General features: G+C 47.0%; 2 protein-coding genes across 2 annotated transcripts; one reads left to right on the forward strand and one right to left on the reverse strand.

The window, feature by feature from the left end:
- Nucleotides 1–406: 406 nt before the first annotated feature.
- On the forward strand, nucleotides 407–2,142 carry LOC123127759 (H/ACA ribonucleoprotein complex subunit 3-like protein). Its single transcript, XM_044547589.1, has 4 exons — nucleotides 407–550; nucleotides 661–740; nucleotides 833–875; nucleotides 1,837–2,142. Exons 2-4 carry the CDS (start codon nucleotides 687–689, stop codon nucleotides 1,932–1,934), a joined length of 195 nt encoding a protein of 64 aa, XP_044403524.1. The 5' UTR covers nucleotides 407–550; nucleotides 661–686; the 3' UTR covers nucleotides 1,935–2,142.
- Nucleotides 2,143–3,068: 926 nt separating this feature from the next.
- LOC123127760 (two-component response regulator-like PRR1) lies at nucleotides 3,069–5,927 on the reverse strand. The gene is made up of 6 exons (XM_044547590.1): nucleotides 5,383–5,927; nucleotides 5,083–5,244; nucleotides 4,864–4,997; nucleotides 4,571–4,738; nucleotides 4,295–4,370; nucleotides 3,069–4,176 (listed from the first exon to the last, which is right to left on the reverse strand). Exons 1-6 carry the CDS (start codon nucleotides 5,543–5,545, stop codon nucleotides 3,329–3,331), a joined length of 1,551 nt encoding a protein of 516 aa, XP_044403525.1. The 5' UTR covers nucleotides 5,546–5,927; the 3' UTR covers nucleotides 3,069–3,328.
- Nucleotides 5,928–20,094: the final 14,167 nt, after the last annotated feature.

Genomic DNA, 20,094 nt, shown 5'->3' on the forward strand with positions numbered 1-20,094 from the left:
TCAAGTCTCAGTCGACTGAGACCTAGACAGTCCCTAATCTCAATATCAGGCGCTATGAAATGATCATTTAGAGCTTGTCTGTTCCAGCTTTTTGTAGCCTCATCAATAAGATCCGAAACCAATTCCGGAGCATCTTGTGATCGCGCACATATAGGTCGGAGTATTACACTAAAAGCCTAAAAAGACGCACAACACAAGGGGGCCTGCAACCTGTTACCGAAATCTCTTCTGAAAAAAACCTGTTACCGAAATCATGTCCGTTTATCCAAAAGAAAAGGGAAAAAAATGCCCTAAAATATTCTTTAAAAAATCACGCTGGTTAATTCGTCATGTAGTAGCTTCAGGAAAGAAAAACATTTCTGCCTCGTGGTCCTACCACACTAGTGCCCCTCAATTCTGGTCCCACTTACCAGTTACAAATCCTTCTCCTCTTCTTATACCCCTTGCTTCCCACAAACCCTAGCCGCCAGAGCAGCCCTCGTCCCCGCCGCTTCTTCTCACGCCCGCCGCCTCCGCCTCCGCCTCCGCCTCCGCCTCCGCCAACCTCCTGGTAAATTCTCTTCTCTCCCCTCCCCCAGTCCCGCCTCCCGCCTCCATCAGCGATTGTACTTCTCGACGGTCTCACGGATACGGTTGCTTCCGCTCCGTCGGATTTTTCAGGGCTGATCCCAGCGCCTTGAGCCAAGATGTATCTCCAGTTCTACACGAACGAGAACGGTGAGAAGGTTTACACCACCAAGGTCGGATAATATATTCCCTCGCGCTTACCCGGTGATGATCTGTAATGTATTTTTGACCCCGTGCTGATGCTTCTCTCGTTCCTGTACCGCAGAAGGAATCCCCTCTCGGTGTGCCGACGCAGTCTGCCCACCCAGGTATACCAACTTCCTTTCCCTGGTTTTGTCTTGGCTGTTGGATCTTGTTACATGTACATTATTTGCCTTCGTTAGAGTTTGTACATAGTATGCCAGCCTCTTGTGCTGTAAAAGAGGGGTATACATGTGTGATTGTTATGTCAGGTTGCAGTACCAGTCTGCTTGTCTCAGACTTCAGACATGTAGGCATGGTATGTACACATACTTTTTGGAGAAACTGTAGGTGTTTTTGTGTTGGTCTTGGTCTTTTAGGAGAATTTGTTCGCGAGGAGATGTTTTCTTTTATCCATTGTACGATAACTTATCCAAAGGATTCGCATCAAAACAGTGCTGAATTCATGCTGGGAACATTGCTACAATATCTAATCAATTTTTCGGCTTGCTTGACCTGCTTTGTATTATTGTTTTGAGTGTTGGAACTAGGAGCCGATTCTTAAAGAGCATTGTGATGTACCATTAGTTGTTGTTGCTTTGTTATTCAGCAATGTTTTCTTACTAGAGTTATAATTGATTACCCGGGGATCACAGTAAGAATTGAAGTTCCCATCTGAAATTGTTTCTGTTTTGAACCCATCGATGCTGGAAGATTTACTTCCTATGCATTTCTATTATGGTTGATTCTGAAAAGTTAAGAGTCCGGAAATTGCCCATCCTAGTTGCCTTGAGCTCTGAGGTGTGTGGGTAGATATTTGTAGAATACCTCAAATCATATATGTTCTTGGGTGGTGAGCTTCTCCTCTTAGAAGCACTGATAATATATGCCCGTATGCCCGTTTAACCTGTAGATGAGTTGTGATATCTTGGTTTTCTTCAGTTGAACATAAGTGCTGTTCTGCTATGTACTGTAGAATGTAGATGAGTTGTGATATCTGTATTTTAGTTGTAGAATGTAGATGAGTTGTGATATCTATGAGTATTCTCACGCTAAAGAATGGTGCTTACATAATTGCTTGTGATACAGCTCGTTTCTCCCCGGATGACAAGTACGCACGTCAGCGTTACCTGTTGAAGAAGAGGTTTGGATTGCTGCCAACCCAACAGCCCGCACAAAAGTACTGAAGCACTGGATGGGTCCTCCTAAGAGATCTGTTTTCTTTGCTGAATGCTGTTTGGAGTGTAGATTAGCTATGTGAAGAGAGAATCATTACTGCTACTTATCTTGCTTGTTATTGCAGTACCTCTGAATGTAATGCTATGCTATCGATGGATCGTACTCTTTTGTACTATGTGCTCACTGTGTGACTAAATCATTATTTTTTCTGTGCTACAAGGAGAGGATTTCTTGTTATTCTGCTGATTATGTGATGCTCAGTGAAATCGCTAATTTGTGATCTTCACACGAACAGCTTCTGATAGTGTTGAACTACCCTTGTCTTCTTTGCTCCAAGCGATCAGCTGCCGTTGACACCCCAGCGCCCCTTAGCGATTAAAGTTCATGGGCAGGTGGAATTTTTCTTTCATTCTCATTCTTTATCTTTGTATTGGAGTTGAAACTTGTCCAGTTTTCTCGTTCACATCTTGTTAACGTTGGAGTTCAAATCTGAAACTTGCTAGCTGTAATTATTGTTTGTTCAAAGATGATTGTTTGTCTTGAAATTTGACAAACCAATGGCAAAGTAAAAAGATATTTATTTATTGAACTAGGTAGTTTATGCCAGTCATCTTAATGGACTGTCTGAACTTTCAGTTGTAGTGTTTACGAACTGAACTGAAATTGCATGCTAACCCAGTTGAACTTATTACGTATGAGCTAGAGAAAGATATCCTCACCTTGCCTGTTAATGAGGAATCATGATGTGCGTTCATGTCTAATACTCCCTCCGTTCCAAATTACTTGTCGCATGTATGAATTTCCAAATTACTTATCGCATGTATGAATTTCCAAATTACTTGTCGCATGTATGAATGTATCTAGATGCATTTTAGTTCTAGATACATCCATTTTCTGCAACGAGTAATTTGGAACGGAGGGAGTACCAGCTAATGTAAGGGGCGACTGGCAAGGTAGCAGGCAACCACAATTTCCAATTTTGCAACTTTCACCTAAAATGCACACAGGCAATAGCAAACAGCCCCCATATAAGAATCATTGCCGCTAGGCAAATTTGGATGGTGCTCTTCAACTTGCATTTGGTGAAAACAAATATTATGTGTAGTATTAAAGAACAGAGACAATGAAACTAGACAAGCGCAGAGACAAAGAGGTTATAATGCCATGTGTATCACTGACTAGTGATACTAACTTACATTGTCAAAATACAATTGCTCAAAATGTCCACAATATCCATACATATGCCACAAGTTCTTTTGAGGGGTTGGGGGGTTGAGGATGTATTGTGAAAGCAAAATGATGCATTGCTATTAGCGGGAATAATGTATTGCATATGTGTACTGAGTTGCAAAGTAAGCAATGATCATCCGCACACCACTCCACATATAATATGACCTTTCAGCTATTCTGGTGAAGAAACCAACTCAACGTCCCTGGAGGATGGATCATCGTCTTCATATTCAGATATATCATCACCAGTGCTAATTATATCTGTGTTGCTTGCCTGCCTAACAAACTGACCCCGCACCCTCGGCCTTGTTTCAGCAACTTTCTTCCGATTAACATACCTCACCTTCTTGTCAAAACAGCGGTCCTTCCTTTTCTGCCTGAATTTTGCAAGTGCTGCAGCCCTCCTGCCAGATCGACTATGTCTTTCCTCGGGAATTGGTGTGCTTGATACCGACGACCACACATTCCGCGTTGACAAATGACTTGAATGCACATTCATACCAGCAGGACTATACTGATACGATTGCATCGATGCACCATGGGATTGGTGATAAACATTGTATTGATGGAGCATTCTTGGTGGCGTATGAGCTTGAGCAGTGTTTATGTTTCCTTGGAAACTTTGAACTGAATGAAGTGCCATGCCATGCTCTACCATCCCTGGATAATAAAATGGGTAATGATACACAGGAGGGTTTCCTGAAACATCTTGTTGGCCCTCATTCCTTTGCTCCAGATGCAAGTTAGAGGAAGAAAAGCACACCAAAGGATACTGCATAGGCGTCTCAAAAGCTTCTTCATCCTGAATATTTATACTACTATTAGTGTCGATTCTGTCGGTCGCACCAGAGAAATTACCCTGGTGATCCATAACATCTATCTGATTACCCTCTCTCTGTAGTTCATTATCCAATGGGTTGTTTGCTGGAGTGCTTGATTTAACATATGCTAGAAATGCAGATGACTCAGCTATCCTCAAATTAGTCTTTATTGGGCGTGAAAACATTCCTCCTGGAGATGCTGGTAAAAAGATAAGCTTTAGAAACCGGCTGAGAACTATGAATGAGTAGGTAGCATGAGAGGGGACAAAACAAAAACAGCTGAAGAGAAAAACAAAGGTCAGACTGAAGACACTTACATGCTTTATCATCATCTTCCGCAATGCTAGGTAAATTTTCCCATTGGTCTGTTTTGGGGGGGTCCACAGCAGGAGACTGGGGATGATAAGAAAAGCAAGGGTTTAATAAGTAACTTAATGCACAGCAATGAGCATCTCATCATTGTACAGCATATGTGGTAAAAAGCACATATTTGCGGCAACATAAATTTTGGAAGACACTACAGAGAAAGAAAGAGAAAACCAATCATCGGACAGTTGTAGAACTTCCTACATACAGATAAATTAGTTGATTACCTCGTATTCATGTTGACTCGAGGTATTTGTTTCATGATTTCTATTTCCTTTCGGCTTATCATCTGTCTCGTCCGAAAGGAGTGTGGTGCTATTGGTATTGGCATCACTAGGTTCCGACAGCACCAACTCAAGATTGTCAATGAAGAAGTTTTTCTCGGCCAAACCAAGCTGCCAACACCAATATTCAATTTAGGAACAATTCATAAACAGTACAGCAATGACCGCAGGCAGACCAGCTTAGAGCATTCTTTTAAAAACTACTAGTGAAGGTGAAAAAACAGATTGTGATTTACCATCCGTCTCCTTCGCCACACATGGGTCCAGAGATTCAACAGCTCATTCATGCGAAGCGGCTTGACCAGGTACTCTGCTGCCCCGAGCCGCAAGCACTTGACAACAACAGAAACCTCGTCTCTGTTGGACATCACTGCGTAATTGCATCCGTACGATATCATTACTACAAGCATGGCACAGGAATTGGACAGAACTATGGGAACTGGATGACAGCTTACTGATGATGGGGATGTGGCGCAGTTCCTTGTTCCTGCCAATGTACTTGAGCATCTTGAAGCACTTGGAGACTGGCAGGTCGACCTCGGCCAGGATGATGTCTATCTCAGCGCCCTCGCAGTTGAGCATGTTGATCACCTGCCGTGGAGACTTGGCGCAGGTTACTGAAAAAATAAAGCAGCACCACCGAGCACCAGAGACATCATTAGAAGACAACATGGCGATACTAGTTGTACTAGTAATAATAAGGCCAACGGCAAGCAGCAAACACATGATTAACAACAAGCCTAAGGTGAATTGACCTTGGTAGGAGCAGTTGCAGAGGAGGCGAAGCACATCCCGTGAGCTGTCGGGGTCGCTGTCGCAGAGGAGGATCCTCACCTTGCTCCGGTCCACGAACGGCTGCCCTCCGCCTACCCCGGCGCCGCTGCCGCCAGCGCGACCCCCCTCGCCGGCGCCCACCATACCCAAGCCCCAGGCAGCCACCTGTGCGCAATCAGCAGAGACTTCCCACGGGCGCGTTACGAGGAATCAGCAGAGCCCGCAGCCAGAGGAGGAGCAGACGAAGGAGGACGAGGCGGCTGTTGGATCTGCGGACGTCTCCTCCTCCATGTATGCGGCAGCTGGTACCCCCAATCAACTCGGCTCCCGGCGAGCTCCTGTGGCCGGATGATGATGGGTTGCGGCCGGTTCAGCAGTGACCTGTGCTAGGAACGGCGGCCGCGCCCGGCGGCGGCTGCCTCCGCTCGTCGCAGTCCGCCCCGCTCCATTGTCTGGTGGTATGCTAAAACTATTCGGGGCGGTGGCTGGTCTGCGACGGTGGGATGTCCACTCTGAGATATTTCCGTCGCCTTTTTTCCTCGCTTTTCACTATGGGGTGGGGGCGACACGCGGCCCGCCCGGCTCCGCAGGGGCAAAAGCCAAACCACGCCGGCGGGTTAGAATAGATAGTAAACCGAGCCGCTCGGCGGGTCACGGCTCCGGGCTGAGCCGGGAGCCGCAGCGCGCGCGATCTCGGCCGTGCGCGGTGGGGCCGCGTGTCGCGCCGTGGCGACACGAGCGGCCGCCGTGAGAGCGACGGCGGCTGAGGCTCGAGCCTACGGGAGAGAGCGAGCCGCTTGGCTGGTTGGGGACCAGGCTGGCGGTCGCTGACCGGAGGAAAATATCTACAGTGCGTGCGTGTCTTTTGAGCTAAACGCTTTGGCTTTGCGGGTCCTGCACTCCTGCTAGTGGAGTGCGTGGACTAACTAACCGCGAAATATCTTAATCGGATGGATTAGGGGGCCGTATGCGACTATGCGTGCTGCGACAGCGAAAACAAAAGCTGAAAATGGAACGAAGCGAGAGGAGGGGCGTGCCGTCGCGCACATCACGCATATCTCCTCCCGGAGCGCCCATGCCTGCTCGCCTCGACCACGTGCGGCGGCCTCCCGTCCCTCCGTTTTGGGTCACACGGCCGGCCTCGTAGTGGTCGCCTGCCGACATGCTTCGCCTGCCTCGGAGTCGCAGGATACGTGGTGCAAACATTAGACCAACTCCAGCGCGCGACCCATCCTGTCCGCGCACGTCCGTTTGAAGGTAAAACAGACGAATAGTGCGGCCCAGCGCGTGACCTCAAACGGACAAATGTCTGGATTCCTTCCGTTTTCGACTTATTTTCGACTCAAACTTGCGCTCGGTTTGGGGTGAAACAGAAGCGCGCGGACGGCCTGGACGCACGCCCTTGTCCCCCCTGGCCCGCCTGTCGGGGACACTAGCAGTCCCTCCGCTCCCAACGCTTCCAAAGTCTCTCTCCCGCCCTGCCCTGCCGACGGCGCCGCCGCTATTCTCCGGTCGCCTCCTCATCGCGCAGCCCCCGGCCGTCCCTACCAAACCACGTCTCGACATGGCCGCCACCACGCCCGCGCTTTGGCCGTAGTTTTGGCCGTTGCCGTCTTTGCCGGTCGCAGAGGGGAAACGCCTGCCAGCGACGTACCACGGCGGCCTCGGCAGCTTCCGACGAGAGCTCCAGAGCGGCCAATAGCCGGCCATCAACCACCCCTGCTGCGTCGAGGTGATCATCACGGCCTCTTCGCCACCACGACCGTAAGGTGTTGGACATTTTGCCCACAAAGGTATGGACAGTGGAGACGAGTTTTTCTTCCATCACTTCCTTTGTTCATCGGACGATTCGTCGTCGGATGATGAAGATCTTGTGGTGGCTGCACTGGTCGTTCACGACCACATTCAACAACAGCTTCCTCGGTACAGGGGGTTAGTCCCTGGCCGTGCTCCCAACCTGAACCGCCACAGGGAGAGAGGCAACACCCTGCTCTATGTCGATTACTTTGCCAACACCCCGCTCTTCAAGCCGGATAAATTCCGTCGCCGTTTTCGAATGGCAAGGCATGTGTTCAATCGTATCCGAGAGGGAGTGGTTGCTCATGACCCATACTTCGAGTGCAAGACGGATGCCCTTGGCAAGCTTGGATTCTTCTCTTACCAGAAATGCACCGCGGCCATCCGCATGCTTGCATATGGAATTCCAGGCGATCTGGTGGATGAGTATGTGCGTGAGTGAGACAACATGTCTGATGTCAATGTACAAGTTTTGCCAGGCTGTGATCGAGGTGTTTGGCCCAGAGTACTTGAGGCAGCCAACTGCCGCTAATAGAGAGAGATTGTTGGCAACCAATGCAGTTAGAGGCTTTCCCGGCATTCTTGGCAGCATGGCTTGTATGCACTGGGAGTGGAAAAACTGTCCATTTGCTTGGTAGGGCCAGTACAAGGGGCATGTCAACGGGTGCACTGTCATATTAGAAGCGGTGGCATCGCAGGATCTTTGGATATGGCATTCTTTCTTCGGCATGGCATGTTCTCACAATGATATCAACGTGCTGCAGCGTTCTTCAGTCTTCGCGAGGCTTGCAGAAGGCCACTCCCCACCTGTCAACTTTGAGATCAACGGCCACCAGTACAACAAGGGATACTATCTAGCAAATGGTATATATCCTCAGTGGTCAACTTTTGTGAAAACAATCTCGAAACCCCAAGGTGAGAAGAGAAAGAGATTTGCCCAAATGCAAGAGAGTGTTAGAAAGGATGTGGAAGGTGCTTTTGGTGTGCTTCAATCCCGGTGGGGTATCATTCGAAACCCTGCACTGTCATGGGATGAAAGGAAGCTTTGGGAGGTGATGACTGCTTGTGTGATCATGCACAACATGATCGTCGAGGACGAGCGTGATGAGAGTATCTTCGACCAAGGATTTGATTATCAAGGTGAAAATATTGAGCCCCTGCACCAAGACCCGGCCACATTTAAACAGTTTTCCCAATTCCACCGTGAGATGCGTGATTGGCACACTCATTTGAATCTTCAAAATGACTTGGTTGAGTACGTGTGGGATCACATTGGCAACCAATAGATGTATTGGTCCATTTTATATTCAGTCAAGACAATTTCGATTTGGTTGTAAAACTATTATAATTTTCACACAAATATTTGGGTTGTAAAACTAGTTTTGATGAAAATATGGGCATTTTTGGCCCTGACGGGCAGGATGAGGCAAAGGGATGAAGCCGCGCGCTGGGCGCACGGCCACCGCATCCCAGGACACGACCGGACACGACCCCATCGCCCTACCCAAACAGACAGAATCCGGACAAAATGGACGTATGTTTGGGGTCGCGCGGTGGAGTTGGCCTTAGGGCATGTACAATGGTGTTATTTTAGGAATATCATCTATGATAAATGATGAGATGCAGGAGAGAGAACTCTTAAGAAAAGGCCTGCCTTCTCTTATTTAAGAGAAGACAAGAGATGATCTCTTAGCATAATAATATGTCTCATCATGTTTTTAGAAATTGCTAGTTATTGAAGATAAGGCTAAGAGATGATCCATTATAGACATTTTCTTTTGTCATCTCTAAATTACATGTACATGCCCTTATGGGCACACATGATCTGCATCCACATGGTCCGTATCGTATGTCCACAATGCATCGCTCCGGGTTTTGACTGCGAGACAATAAGGGCAGCTTGGTTGTTTCTGGTACAGGTGGTAGTCACAGTTTTTCCTCTTGCGAGGCGACTAGAAACCCTAGCCGCAGCCCTGCGAGTTCCTCCCACCCTTTTCTTTGACGACTCCCCTTCGCCGACGACATCGGTCGTCAGTGGTGAAGGGGATCGCCAGATCTACGTGTGTGGGTTGTGTAGTTTTATGTTAGGGCCTAGTAGTTTATGTTTTTGGGTCGTTCACCGTCTTGCTTTCGATGGTGGCGATAGCAGCGCTGAATAAAGAAGCTTTAGATCATTTTCCTACGAGGATTAGTGGGTAGGCATGCTATTGTGCAACCCAATCACCCTAATTCAATTCCTATAATTGATAGGTAATGCACATGGCTTTTTCCTCATTTATTTAGGATCAATATCGGCGTGTGATGAAACCACTCGTCAAGAGAAAATCTCGGTGCTCATTCTTAAAAATTCGCCGAGGACCATGCTTATCTTGGTACTCATAGTAAAAAGGATGTGTGACTTCCAAAGAAAACTAGTAACACAGATTCTCCGTTGCCTTGTGGTACCTTCCCATGCAAGTACTTGGGATTGCCGCTTACCATCTGGAAGCAGACCGTGGCACAACTATCGGGTCTCGTGGACCAACTAGCTGCATGTCTGCCATGTTCGAAGGTTGTGAACATGCCAAAGAGTGGAAGGATGGTGCTTGTCCATTCTGTGCTCTCGGCCATCCCAATTCATGTGATGATGGTGTTGGATATCCCTCACAAAACGATTAAGGCCATGGTGAAAATCCGCCGAGGATTCTTATGGTGTGCAAGAGCGGAGGCGAATGGAGGTTAGTGCTCCGTTGCTTGGGAGAAAGTATGCACACCAAGGTGGGATGGTGGACTAGGTATCCCGAATCTCAAGTGGCTCAATGTGGTAATGCAAGCAAGGTGGCCATGATTGAAGAGAGTGGACTCATCGAGACCTTGGGCAGAGTTTGAAATCACAGTACCGAAGGTTATGCAGCTATTCAAGGCCGTTGCCTGGACTACAATTGCAAACGGACCTAGTACGTTATTCTGGGAAGATAGGCGGCTCCATGGCCATCGTGTGGAGGAGATTGGCCCGTTGTTTATGCCCAAATCTCGCCAGCTATTAGAAGTACACGCATGGTATGCCAAGGGTTATTGAACGGAGCATGGGCCTTGGACGTTGGTATGGACATATCGGATCACATGCTGAGCAATTATCTCACACTATGGGTGCACGTGACGCAGGTCCAGCTTGTACCTGAGACGGATGACTCTCTCGGGTGGGCTTGGGAAAATGATGGATTGTACTCAGCAAGATCGGCTTACGCAACATGTTACTAGGGAAGGGAGGTTGCGCCTGCTGCCAGCTTCACGTGGAAATCCAAGGCCCCGCTCAGATGCCGGTTTTTTGCTTGGCTCGCCTTCCAGGACAGATGTTGGACCTATGGTAGACTCGCGCGACAGGGACTAGAGACCACCAAGAAAGATGCCCGTTTTGCGACCAGGATTAGGAGAGCATAAACCACATCTTGCTTAGATGTGTTTTCTCATGAGAGGTGTGGACCTGTGTGTGCATAGCAATGAGCAAGCCAGAGTGGATACCGACAACTAGAGCAAAAATGCTAGAATGGTGCAATGAAAAGAATGGAGGCACTATGAGCGCGAAGGATATGCAGGCAATTTTAATTCTTGTGATGTGGGAATTGTGGAAGCACCGAAGCGCGATCGTGTTCGATGGAGCAACCCCTCACCCACAAGCGTAATTTGATCAGTGGTGACCGAGGGAAGAACACGGAGAACGGCGGGCCTTGTAAAGGCCGATGTGGATGCCTTCCATGTGGCGCTAGTGGTAGGTCTTGACAAGACAGAATAGCATAGGTCTTGGATTGACGGTGGAGGGCTTGTAACTTGAGTTGTAACTACCAACGTGGGGGGCTCTTTACCTCATACCTTTTTTAATATATAGTACACACACTCATGCGTATTCGATAAAAAAACTCGAAACAAAAAAGGATTATGATAGGGTGACCCCATGTCCCTAATGTTATTTAACATTTTTTGCTGACATGTTGGCTATTCTGATTGAGCTTGCCAAGTAGGAAGGCCAGATAGTAGGAGTAGTGTCACGTCTTGTGGATGGTGTCCTATCTATTATGCAATATGCCCATGACACAATGCTACTTGTGAGCTGCGTTGGGATTTTTTCAAAGAGGAGAGGAGATGCAGCACAGTAGAGATAAGTATTACCCTCAGTGAGAACCAAGGTATCAATCTAGTAGGAGAATCACGCAAAGCCTCATGAATATTGTTGGGGAACATAGCATGCAATTTCAAAAAAACTCCTACGATCACGCAAGATCTATCTAGGAGATGCATAGCAAAGAGACGGGGAGAGTGTGTCCATGTACCCTCGTAGACCGAAAGAGGAAGCGTTAGGTTAACGTGGTTGATGTAGTCAAACGTCTTCACGATCCAACCGATCCAAGTACCGAACGTACGGCACCTCCGTGTTCAGCACACGTTCAGCTCGATGACACCCCTCGAGCTCTCGATCCAGTAGAGGGTCGATGGAGAGTTCCGACAGCACGACGGCGTGGTAACGGTGATGGTGATGTGATCCGCGTAGGGCTTCGCCTAAGCACTACGACAATATGACCGGAGGAGTAAACTGTGGAGGGGGGCACCACACACGGCTAAGAAACAACCGTTGTGTCTTTGGGATGCCCCCCGCCCCCGTATATAAAGGGGGAGGAGGAGGTGGCCGGCCCAATGGGGGCGCGCCAAGGGGGGAGTCCTACTTGGACTCCTAGTCCAAGTAGGATTCGACCCCTCCTCCTTCCAACCAACGAAAAGGGGAAAGGGGAAGGGAGGGAGAAGGAGAAGGAAAGAGTGGGGCCGCGCCCCTCCCCTTGTCCAATTTGGCCTGCCTCCTCTCCTCCGCTATGGCCCATTAGGCCCATTAACTTTCTCGGGGGGTACCGGTAACCTCTCGGTACTCCAAAAAATCTTCGATCTTCTTCGGAACCATTTCAATGTTCGTATATAACCTTCCAATATATCAATCTTTACCTCTCGACCATTTCGAGACTCCTCGTCATGTCCGTGATCTCATCCGGGACTCCGAACAAACTTTGGTAACCAAAACACATAACTCATAATACAAATCGTCATCGAGCGTTAAGCGTGTGGACCCTATGGGTTCGAGAACTATGTAGACATGACCGAGACACATCTCCGGTCAATAACCAATGCGGAACCTGGATGCTCATATTGGCTCCTACATATTCTACGAAGATCTTTATCGGTCAAACCTCATAACAACATACGTCATTCCCTTTGTCATCGGTATGTTACTTGCCCGAGATTCGATCGTCGGTATCATCATACCTAGTTCAATCTCATTACCGACAAGTCTCTTTACTCGTTCTGTAATGCATCATCCCGCAACTAACTCATTAGTCACATTGCTTGCAAGGCTTATAGTGATGTGCATTACCGAGAGGGCCTAGAGATACCTCTCCGATACATGGAGTGACAAATCCTAATCTCGATCTATGCCAAATAAACAAACACCATCGGAGACACCTATAGAGCATCTTTATAATCACCCAGTTACGTTGTGACGTTTGATAGCACACAAAGTGTTCCTCCGGTATTTGGGAGTTGCATAATCTCATAGTCAGAGGAATATGTATAAGTCATGAAGAAAGCAATATCAATAAAACTAAACGATCATAATGCTAAGCTAACGGATGGGTCTTGTCCATCACATCATTCTCTAATGATGTGATCCCATTCATCAAATGACAACACATGTATATGGTTAGGAAACTAAACCATCTTTGATTAACGAGCTAGTCAAGTAGAGGCATACTAGGGACACTCAGTTTTGTCTATGTTTTCACACATGTACTAAGTTTCCGGTTAATACAATTCTAGCATGAATAATAAACATTTATGAAAAGACCGAGAAGAGGTGTCTAGGGGGGGTGAATAGACTCTTAGCATAGAAAAGTAGCAGTTTTTAATTTCTTTAAGTTAAGGTGGAGTTTTAGTACAAGTTTAACCATTCATAATACATTCAAGCAAGCATGGCAAGAGTATATGAGCAGCGAAAAGTAAAGCATGCAATTTGCAAGAAAGTAAAGGGATGGGATTGGAGTGTGCAAACGCAATTGGAGACTCAAAGATTTTTGGCATGGTTCCGGTAGGTGGTGCTATCGTACATCCACGTTGATGGAGACTTCAACCCACGAAGGGTAACGGTTGCGCGAGTCCACGAAGGGCTCCACCCACGAAGAAGCAACCTTGTCTATCGCACCATGGCCATCTCCCATGAAGGACTTGCCTCACTAGGATAGATCCTCACGAAGTAGGCGATCTCCTTGCCCATACAAACTCCTTGGTTCAACTCCACAATCTTGACGGAGGCTCCCGAGTGATACCTGACCAATCTAGGAGACACCACTCTCCAAAAGGTAGTAGACGGTGTGTTGATGATGAACTCCTTGATCTTGTGCTTCAAATGATAGTCTCCCCAACACTCAACTCTCTCTCAGAGATTTGGATATGGTGGAAAGATGATTTGAGTGGAAAGCAACTTGGGGAAGACTAGAGATCAAAATTCAAATGGTTGGAATGGAATACCTTGGTCACACATGAGTAGGTGGTTCTCTCTCAGGAAATGAATGCTGAAGTGTAGGTATGTTCTGATGGCTCTCCTTACTAATGAAGGAAGGGTGGATGGGTATATATAGCCTCCACACAAAATCTAACCATTACACACAATTTACCAAACTCGGTGGGACCGAATCAGAAAACTCGGTTGGACCGATTCAGTTCATAACGTGACCCGTTAGGCATTTCGGTGGGACCGATATGGTCAACTCGGTGGGACCGATGTGCTAGGGTTAGGATAAAACCTCATCTCGGTTTGACCGATTACACAAACTTGGTTGATGCGGAGCATCCTATGGACATCACCATGTCAAGAGTTTGTTCGAAGAGTGACACATTCGACATCTACTTCACATACACAAAGGTGAATCATCTCCTTTACACGTGCTCACTTGACACCTTCGAGGATGGTATACTACTTGACACTCCACTCGTGTGCATGCATAGGTATTGTCGGAACACTACGGACGACGAGGAGGATTGCAAGCGCCAAGGAACAACTACACCATCCGCAAGGGAAGCCTTGAAGCAACGACGGAACAAGACGGATTTGCTGAAGCTACAACGGCCGGACATTCGGCGCCTGGGCAGCCGCGCAAGAGCTGCCCCAACAGACGGCCAACGGCATCAGCGTCCGTACATCCGGCCCGTGTGCCCGGACATCTGACGCCCCGCCAACTCCCGGACATCCGGCCTCTCCCCCGAAAATCCGGCATCGATGACAGAACGCACCAGAAGTTTGGCCACTTCAGCCCGGACATCCGGCCCCCAGCCCGGACATCCGGCACCTACGTGTGCACAGTCGGGCCAAAGGCCCATGTATCCCCTCCTTTCTTACCCCTTCGTGGCCTTAGACTATATATACTCCTCCACCTCCTCCTAGTTAGGGTTAGCAAAGGATTAGCTCATTTGAGATAGATCTTTGCTCATCCATTATGGATGTACTCCATGAGAGAGACCGCGGCCCCTCTACGGAGAAGATCCCCCTTGGATTCAAGACCCCCTCTTGGGTGGCCCCCTTCAAGACCTCCTCATGGAGATGAACCCTACCTTGTATCTTTCCCTTTGTTGTTCATGTACCTTGTGGATCTTGTGTGTTTGATTGTCTAGTGGATGTGTGATTGGACTTGTTCTTGAGTGTTTCCCCTTGTGATTTCTCTCCGTTCTTCCCCGTGTTCTTCGTGTTCTTAGTTGGGATCCGCTCCTTTCATGAAAGATCGACCGTATAGGGTTCCACCCTACATCATCTTGGTATCTAGAGCCACGTTGATCACGATTTCGGACCCTCCCCCCTTTGTTTTCTAGCCTAATTTTTTTGATTTCGTCCTAAATTCGATAATCCCCACCAAAAATAGCCCCATTTTTTTATGATTTGTTGGTTTGATGAGGTTTTGTTGGATTTGATCCTTGGATTTGCTTGGTTTCGAGTGGATCTAGCATCTCCCCATGTTTCCCCACCTTCCATCCACGAAATTTCTCCAATTTTGCCTTTGGAATCATCAATTTCCGCCCCCAATTCAAAAATTTCCGCCCCAAACGAGATCTGGAATCGTCAGACCGGACATCCGGCTCCTGGAGCACCAAATCCGCATGGTTCTGGACACTGACCCTCGGATATCCGGCCCCCACCCTCGGATATCCGGCCACTGGGATTTCAGCCTTCGGCGTTTCACCGTTTTGACCATAACTAATTCATCCAGAGTCCGTTTTGACGTTCTTTAGCTCGTTTTGAAGCTATTGACATCCCCCATCCCATAAAAATACTACCATCACCATTTGACTCCATCAAATTTTTGGAACTTTGGCATCTTTGCCTAGGGCTTCCACCATATCATCTGCATAACCACCACCGACTTCCGCAACTTAACCCATATTGATCCCCATAGCATTAGTGGTTACTTGAGTAGTGATTCAAGTCTCCTAAGGTGTTTCGGCTACTTAGGGACGGTTGCTTCTTCATCAAACACCACCATAACTTCTGCATAGGCTTGACCACCATACACTTTCGCCACCCCAACTTAACCCAATTTTGTTTGTGTTGTGAGTTGTGTCTCCTAAGGTGTTTCGGCTACTTAGGGATCATGCTTCCAACTCTGACACTGTGTATAGTCCACCACCTTACCCTCCATTTCCTCATTGCGTACTCCACAACCCATCATTGCCATTCCGCAATTCCATTGAGCTTCCACAAAACCACCACCGCATCCCGCTACCACCATTTGACATTTGCCTTTGAGATTTTGAGTTCGCGGTTTTTCTGTTTCCTAAGGTGTTTCATCTACTTAGGGATGAGTCTCCATCATCTTGGTATCTACATCAAGAACACCGCCACTCATCATCGCCACATACGGTAACCTCCATATCATCTTAGTATCGTGGTATCCCTCCATTGTATATTCCCTTGCCATTGCATTGATAACCCCTAGCCCATTTTGCGTCACTTGCCTATCGAGACTAGCCATTTGTGTATTGCAGGCAACGTTACTTGTGCACATTAGTGATCATCGATCTACACCTTCCATTGCATACATACCATACCATACCGGTATCATTTTGGTATCATATCATCTCGTGTGCCTCAAGTTTGTTCTCGCATATACACAATTGCTATCTTGGTTTGTGCATTGTGCAAAAGTGGCCATACACATACAAAAAAGAATAAATCTTTTAAGCAAAAGAGAAAGAGCAAAGAATCTTGTAAGCAAGTGCCATAGCATCATACCATATTGCATATAAGATTGTCATATCCGATCATCTTGGACCACACCACCGGAACATACATATATAGCATACTTGGGATAGAAAGCTCATACATTTTGCATCTTATAGGTTGTGCACAAGTGTCGTATCCGCCTTTTGAGCAATCGTGATAGCGTCTCTCTTGAGTTGTGCAACATGAGCGTTTTCCGTGGACTCCACATTTTGTGCTCATTCCTTGGTTGCACGACCCCATTTATCTATCCGTGTGTGTGTTTCCATGTGACACATATTGCTATTGGTCTACTTGTTCCACTTGCGAATTTGTGAATCTCTTTCAACATTATTGGCTCTTGCTAACATTTTACATTAAATTTTTGTGCCACTATCCTCACCAAGCTACTCCATAAGCTTTAGTTTGTAGGTGTGAGTGAACAAGTCTGGTACCAATTCCACTATTCTTTCATCTCACATTGAGTGAAACGGGATACATCCTCAACTTTGGGAAACGGTAACTTGGTATTGTTTATCTCATTTCCTACTCACCTACTCGAGTCTTGTGATGGATAGACAAGGCATTTCACCTTCAGTCTACAACAACAACGACGAGTTCGATGCCACGAATAACTCTACCGATGCCAAGATGCAAGCTCAAATGGATAAGGTCAAAGCCCTCATCAAGTACTACAAGAGATCTTCATCATCTTCGAGAAGGCACTCAAGTACACATGCTTCCAAGCTACCATCTCTGGCAAGGTCACATCGGCATCGACATCATCACCACCACGAACATGAAGGTCAAGAGATCAATACCAACAACCGCTCAACGACTTCACCATCTCCCTTGGCATCTTCGCCAAGAGACTTCAAGGCATCTTAGCCTTCGGATATACAAAATCTTCGCCAACAAGCACCTCAAGACTACGCTCAAGAGAAGCTCCCCAAGCTCAAGTCTGCGAATTCCACGAGCTACTACGACCTTGACATCGACCATGAGATTCCTTTCTATGGAACTCTAGAACCCGAGGAGTATCTCGAGTGGGAACATTTGATGGACGACTACCTCAAGCTACATCAAGTTCCTCCCGAAGATCAAGTGAAGTGTGCCACAAGAAACTTCCATCACTACGCGTCCACATGGTGGCTTCACGCACCTTCGGAGACCTACGACATGAGTTGGCCCAAGACGAAGAGAGCTTTGCGGTGAGAGTTCATGCCTCCAACCTACACGGAACAACCTCTACGCCAATTGGAGAACACCACCCAGGGATCCAAGTCCATCGATGAGTACTTCAAGGAGATGAATAAAGCCTTGCGACGAGCCGGTATGGACGACCCCATTTCGATGAAGTTCCACTTCATGATGGGATTGCACAACGACATCTCCAAGACAATCTTCCTCGAGAACTACAAGTCCATCAACGATAACTACATTGGTGCTCTCAAGGTGAAACAAGAACTCATGAAGGCCAAGGCTTCTCCACCCAAAGCTCACTTTGCGACGACCAAGCTCCATGAGAACGAGCATGGGGCTAGTACCACCATGATGTCCAAGCCCGACGAGCTCCAAGACGATGCTCCCAAGTTAGAATTCACCTCCATCCCTCTTTGTGGCATTGATGATGCCGAGTACTCCACGACTCTTTTTCAAGATGGTGCGGCGACGACTACGACTATAGAGACCATCAAGGACCAAGCTTTGGAGGCGAGCGACATGGTGACAAGCACAAAGGATGCTTCCATCTTAGGAGGCGAGAGTGATGATGTGCCATCTTCGACCTTCATCCACGGTGACAATGACGAGATGGTTGAGCATGGGATTTTCCCTTCGACCACGGCGACGTATGATGACTTGAGTGACCTGTGCCACCATATTGAGAGTGAGAGTGACTTCACCACTAGCCCCATATATGATGAGTTGCCCCAATTCCCATGTGAGGAGAGCCACAACCACACCACTTGAGTGAGATGAGTGACTCCACCATATGTGACTTGGAGTGCACCTACTTTGAGGGAGTGAGTGAACCACCACATAGAGAGAGTGAGGTAGTTGATAAGGCGTGTGAGGCCACTATGATTTCTAACGACTTAACCTCTACCTTTATTGTGTCTTCTCATTTGGTGCTAGGTCCCATATATTATGACGCGTCGATACATGATGACCTCGTCCTTCCTTTAGACAAGACGATGGCCATGGTGGAATATGATGCGCCCCCCACATGGTTCCATCACGATGAAGATGACCACCATTTGGTCTTTACCACCTCACCTACACCACTTGAGTGGAATGAGAATGGTAACATAGGTGAAGGTGATGCTCTAGCCCCACTAGTGGACATTCTTGACATTGATTTCTTGCACGATGTTGATCAACCTATCACCATGCTTCATGCTAGTGTGACTTCCCCATGCAATGATTTACCCATTTATGATGAGTTTAATGATTGCCATGTGGAGTCCATTAATGTGATGCCATGTTACATAGGATTTCTTGTGACAATTCTCTAGGTCATATCATGTTTGACAATCCACTTGACTTGTCATATGCTATGCATGAGATCAACCATATGTCATATTTGCAATCTCTTCGTAGTGACTATGCATATGCCATTAAAATGAACCCAATTCGCACATTTGGCATAGATGACAAGCCCATGGTTATCGGCATTTGTTTCTCTTGTGATGATATTGATATGCTCCCTTTGCATCATTCATCTCATATGCCATGCCATGACCACCTAGCTTCGGATATGCATTGTTTTGGGTGTTGCCAATTGTCTCCATATGATGTTTACAATATTGCTCATGAGGAGACCCTCATACTTTCCTCATACATTTTAGGAGGTTTTGATCCATCCCATCCATTGCATGATCCCAATACTTGTGTGCACAATATGCTTCCCATGAATAAACATGCTATTAATGTGCCATATACTTGCATTCTCAATTTGTGTCCCCGATGTGTTATACATAACAACTATTCTTTCATGATGGATGACATGTTCTTATACCATGCTTCAAATTTCTTTGAGCGATGCTTATCTTGTGCTAACTCTCATGTGCACATACACATCATGATGGATGATGTGTACATTTACCACACACACAATTTCTTTCATTTGTGTATTTGTTGTGTAGGTACCCATGCTTACTTGTCAACCTCACAATCCCATGAGTTGACAAAATGAGCTCTCGAGAGCAACGATGACTTGGGATTCCATGGATTGTCTTTCCCACCGCTCTCTTCGCGCAAAGACTTCGCGCATTTCTTCTACATGGCCCTCACTTGGCTATGGGTTATTGTCCATTACATACTCTATGCCCATCTTGCCATGTTCACTTTGCATGATATTCTCATTTCTATGCCTTTACCATGCATTTGTGACCCATGCTTTGCATTACACATGATGATTGATTCTAGTACTTGTATGTGTATTTGCAAGCTTGGTGGAGATATTGCTTGTTATTGTCATGTTTGCTTTGTGCCCCATGCCTATGATTATACTATGATCTTGCTTTGCGTTTGTGCTTGCAATATGTCATGTGCATTGTCTATGCCTAACTCTCATGACATCATTGCCATGATTTCCTCTAGTGTGTTGCATCTTCGATCCACTAGTTTG

Source organism: Triticum aestivum, chromosome 6A (assembly GCF_018294505.1).
Source record: "Triticum aestivum cultivar Chinese Spring chromosome 6A, IWGSC CS RefSeq v2.1, whole genome shotgun sequence".
NCBI classification, from domain to species: Eukaryota; Viridiplantae; Streptophyta; class Magnoliopsida; order Poales; family Poaceae; genus Triticum; species Triticum aestivum.

Excerpts from the sequence above, each read along its gene's own strand:
- LOC123127760 (XM_044547590.1), bottom strand. The coding sequence starts at position 5,545 with ATGGTGGGCGCCGGCGAGGGGGGTCGCGCTGGCGGCAGCGGCGCCGGG. Across the intron at positions 5,245-5,382 it reads CTGCAACTGCTCCTACCAAG|TAACCTGCGCCAAGTCTCCA; the intron begins GTCAATTCACCT and ends TTATTTTTTCAG. Across the intron at positions 4,998-5,082 it reads GCGCCACATCCCCATCATCA|TGATGTCCAACAGAGACGAG; the intron begins GTAAGCTGTCAT and ends GCAATTACGCAG.
- LOC123127759 (XM_044547589.1), top strand. The coding sequence starts at position 687 with ATGTATCTCCAGTTCTACACGAACGAGAACGGTGAGAAGGTTTACACC. Across the intron at positions 741-832 it reads AGAAGGTTTACACCACCAAG|AAGGAATCCCCTCTCGGTGT; the intron begins GTCGGATAATAT and ends CCTGTACCGCAG. Across the intron at positions 876-1,836 it reads GACGCAGTCTGCCCACCCAG|CTCGTTTCTCCCCGGATGAC; the intron begins GTATACCAACTT and ends CTTGTGATACAG.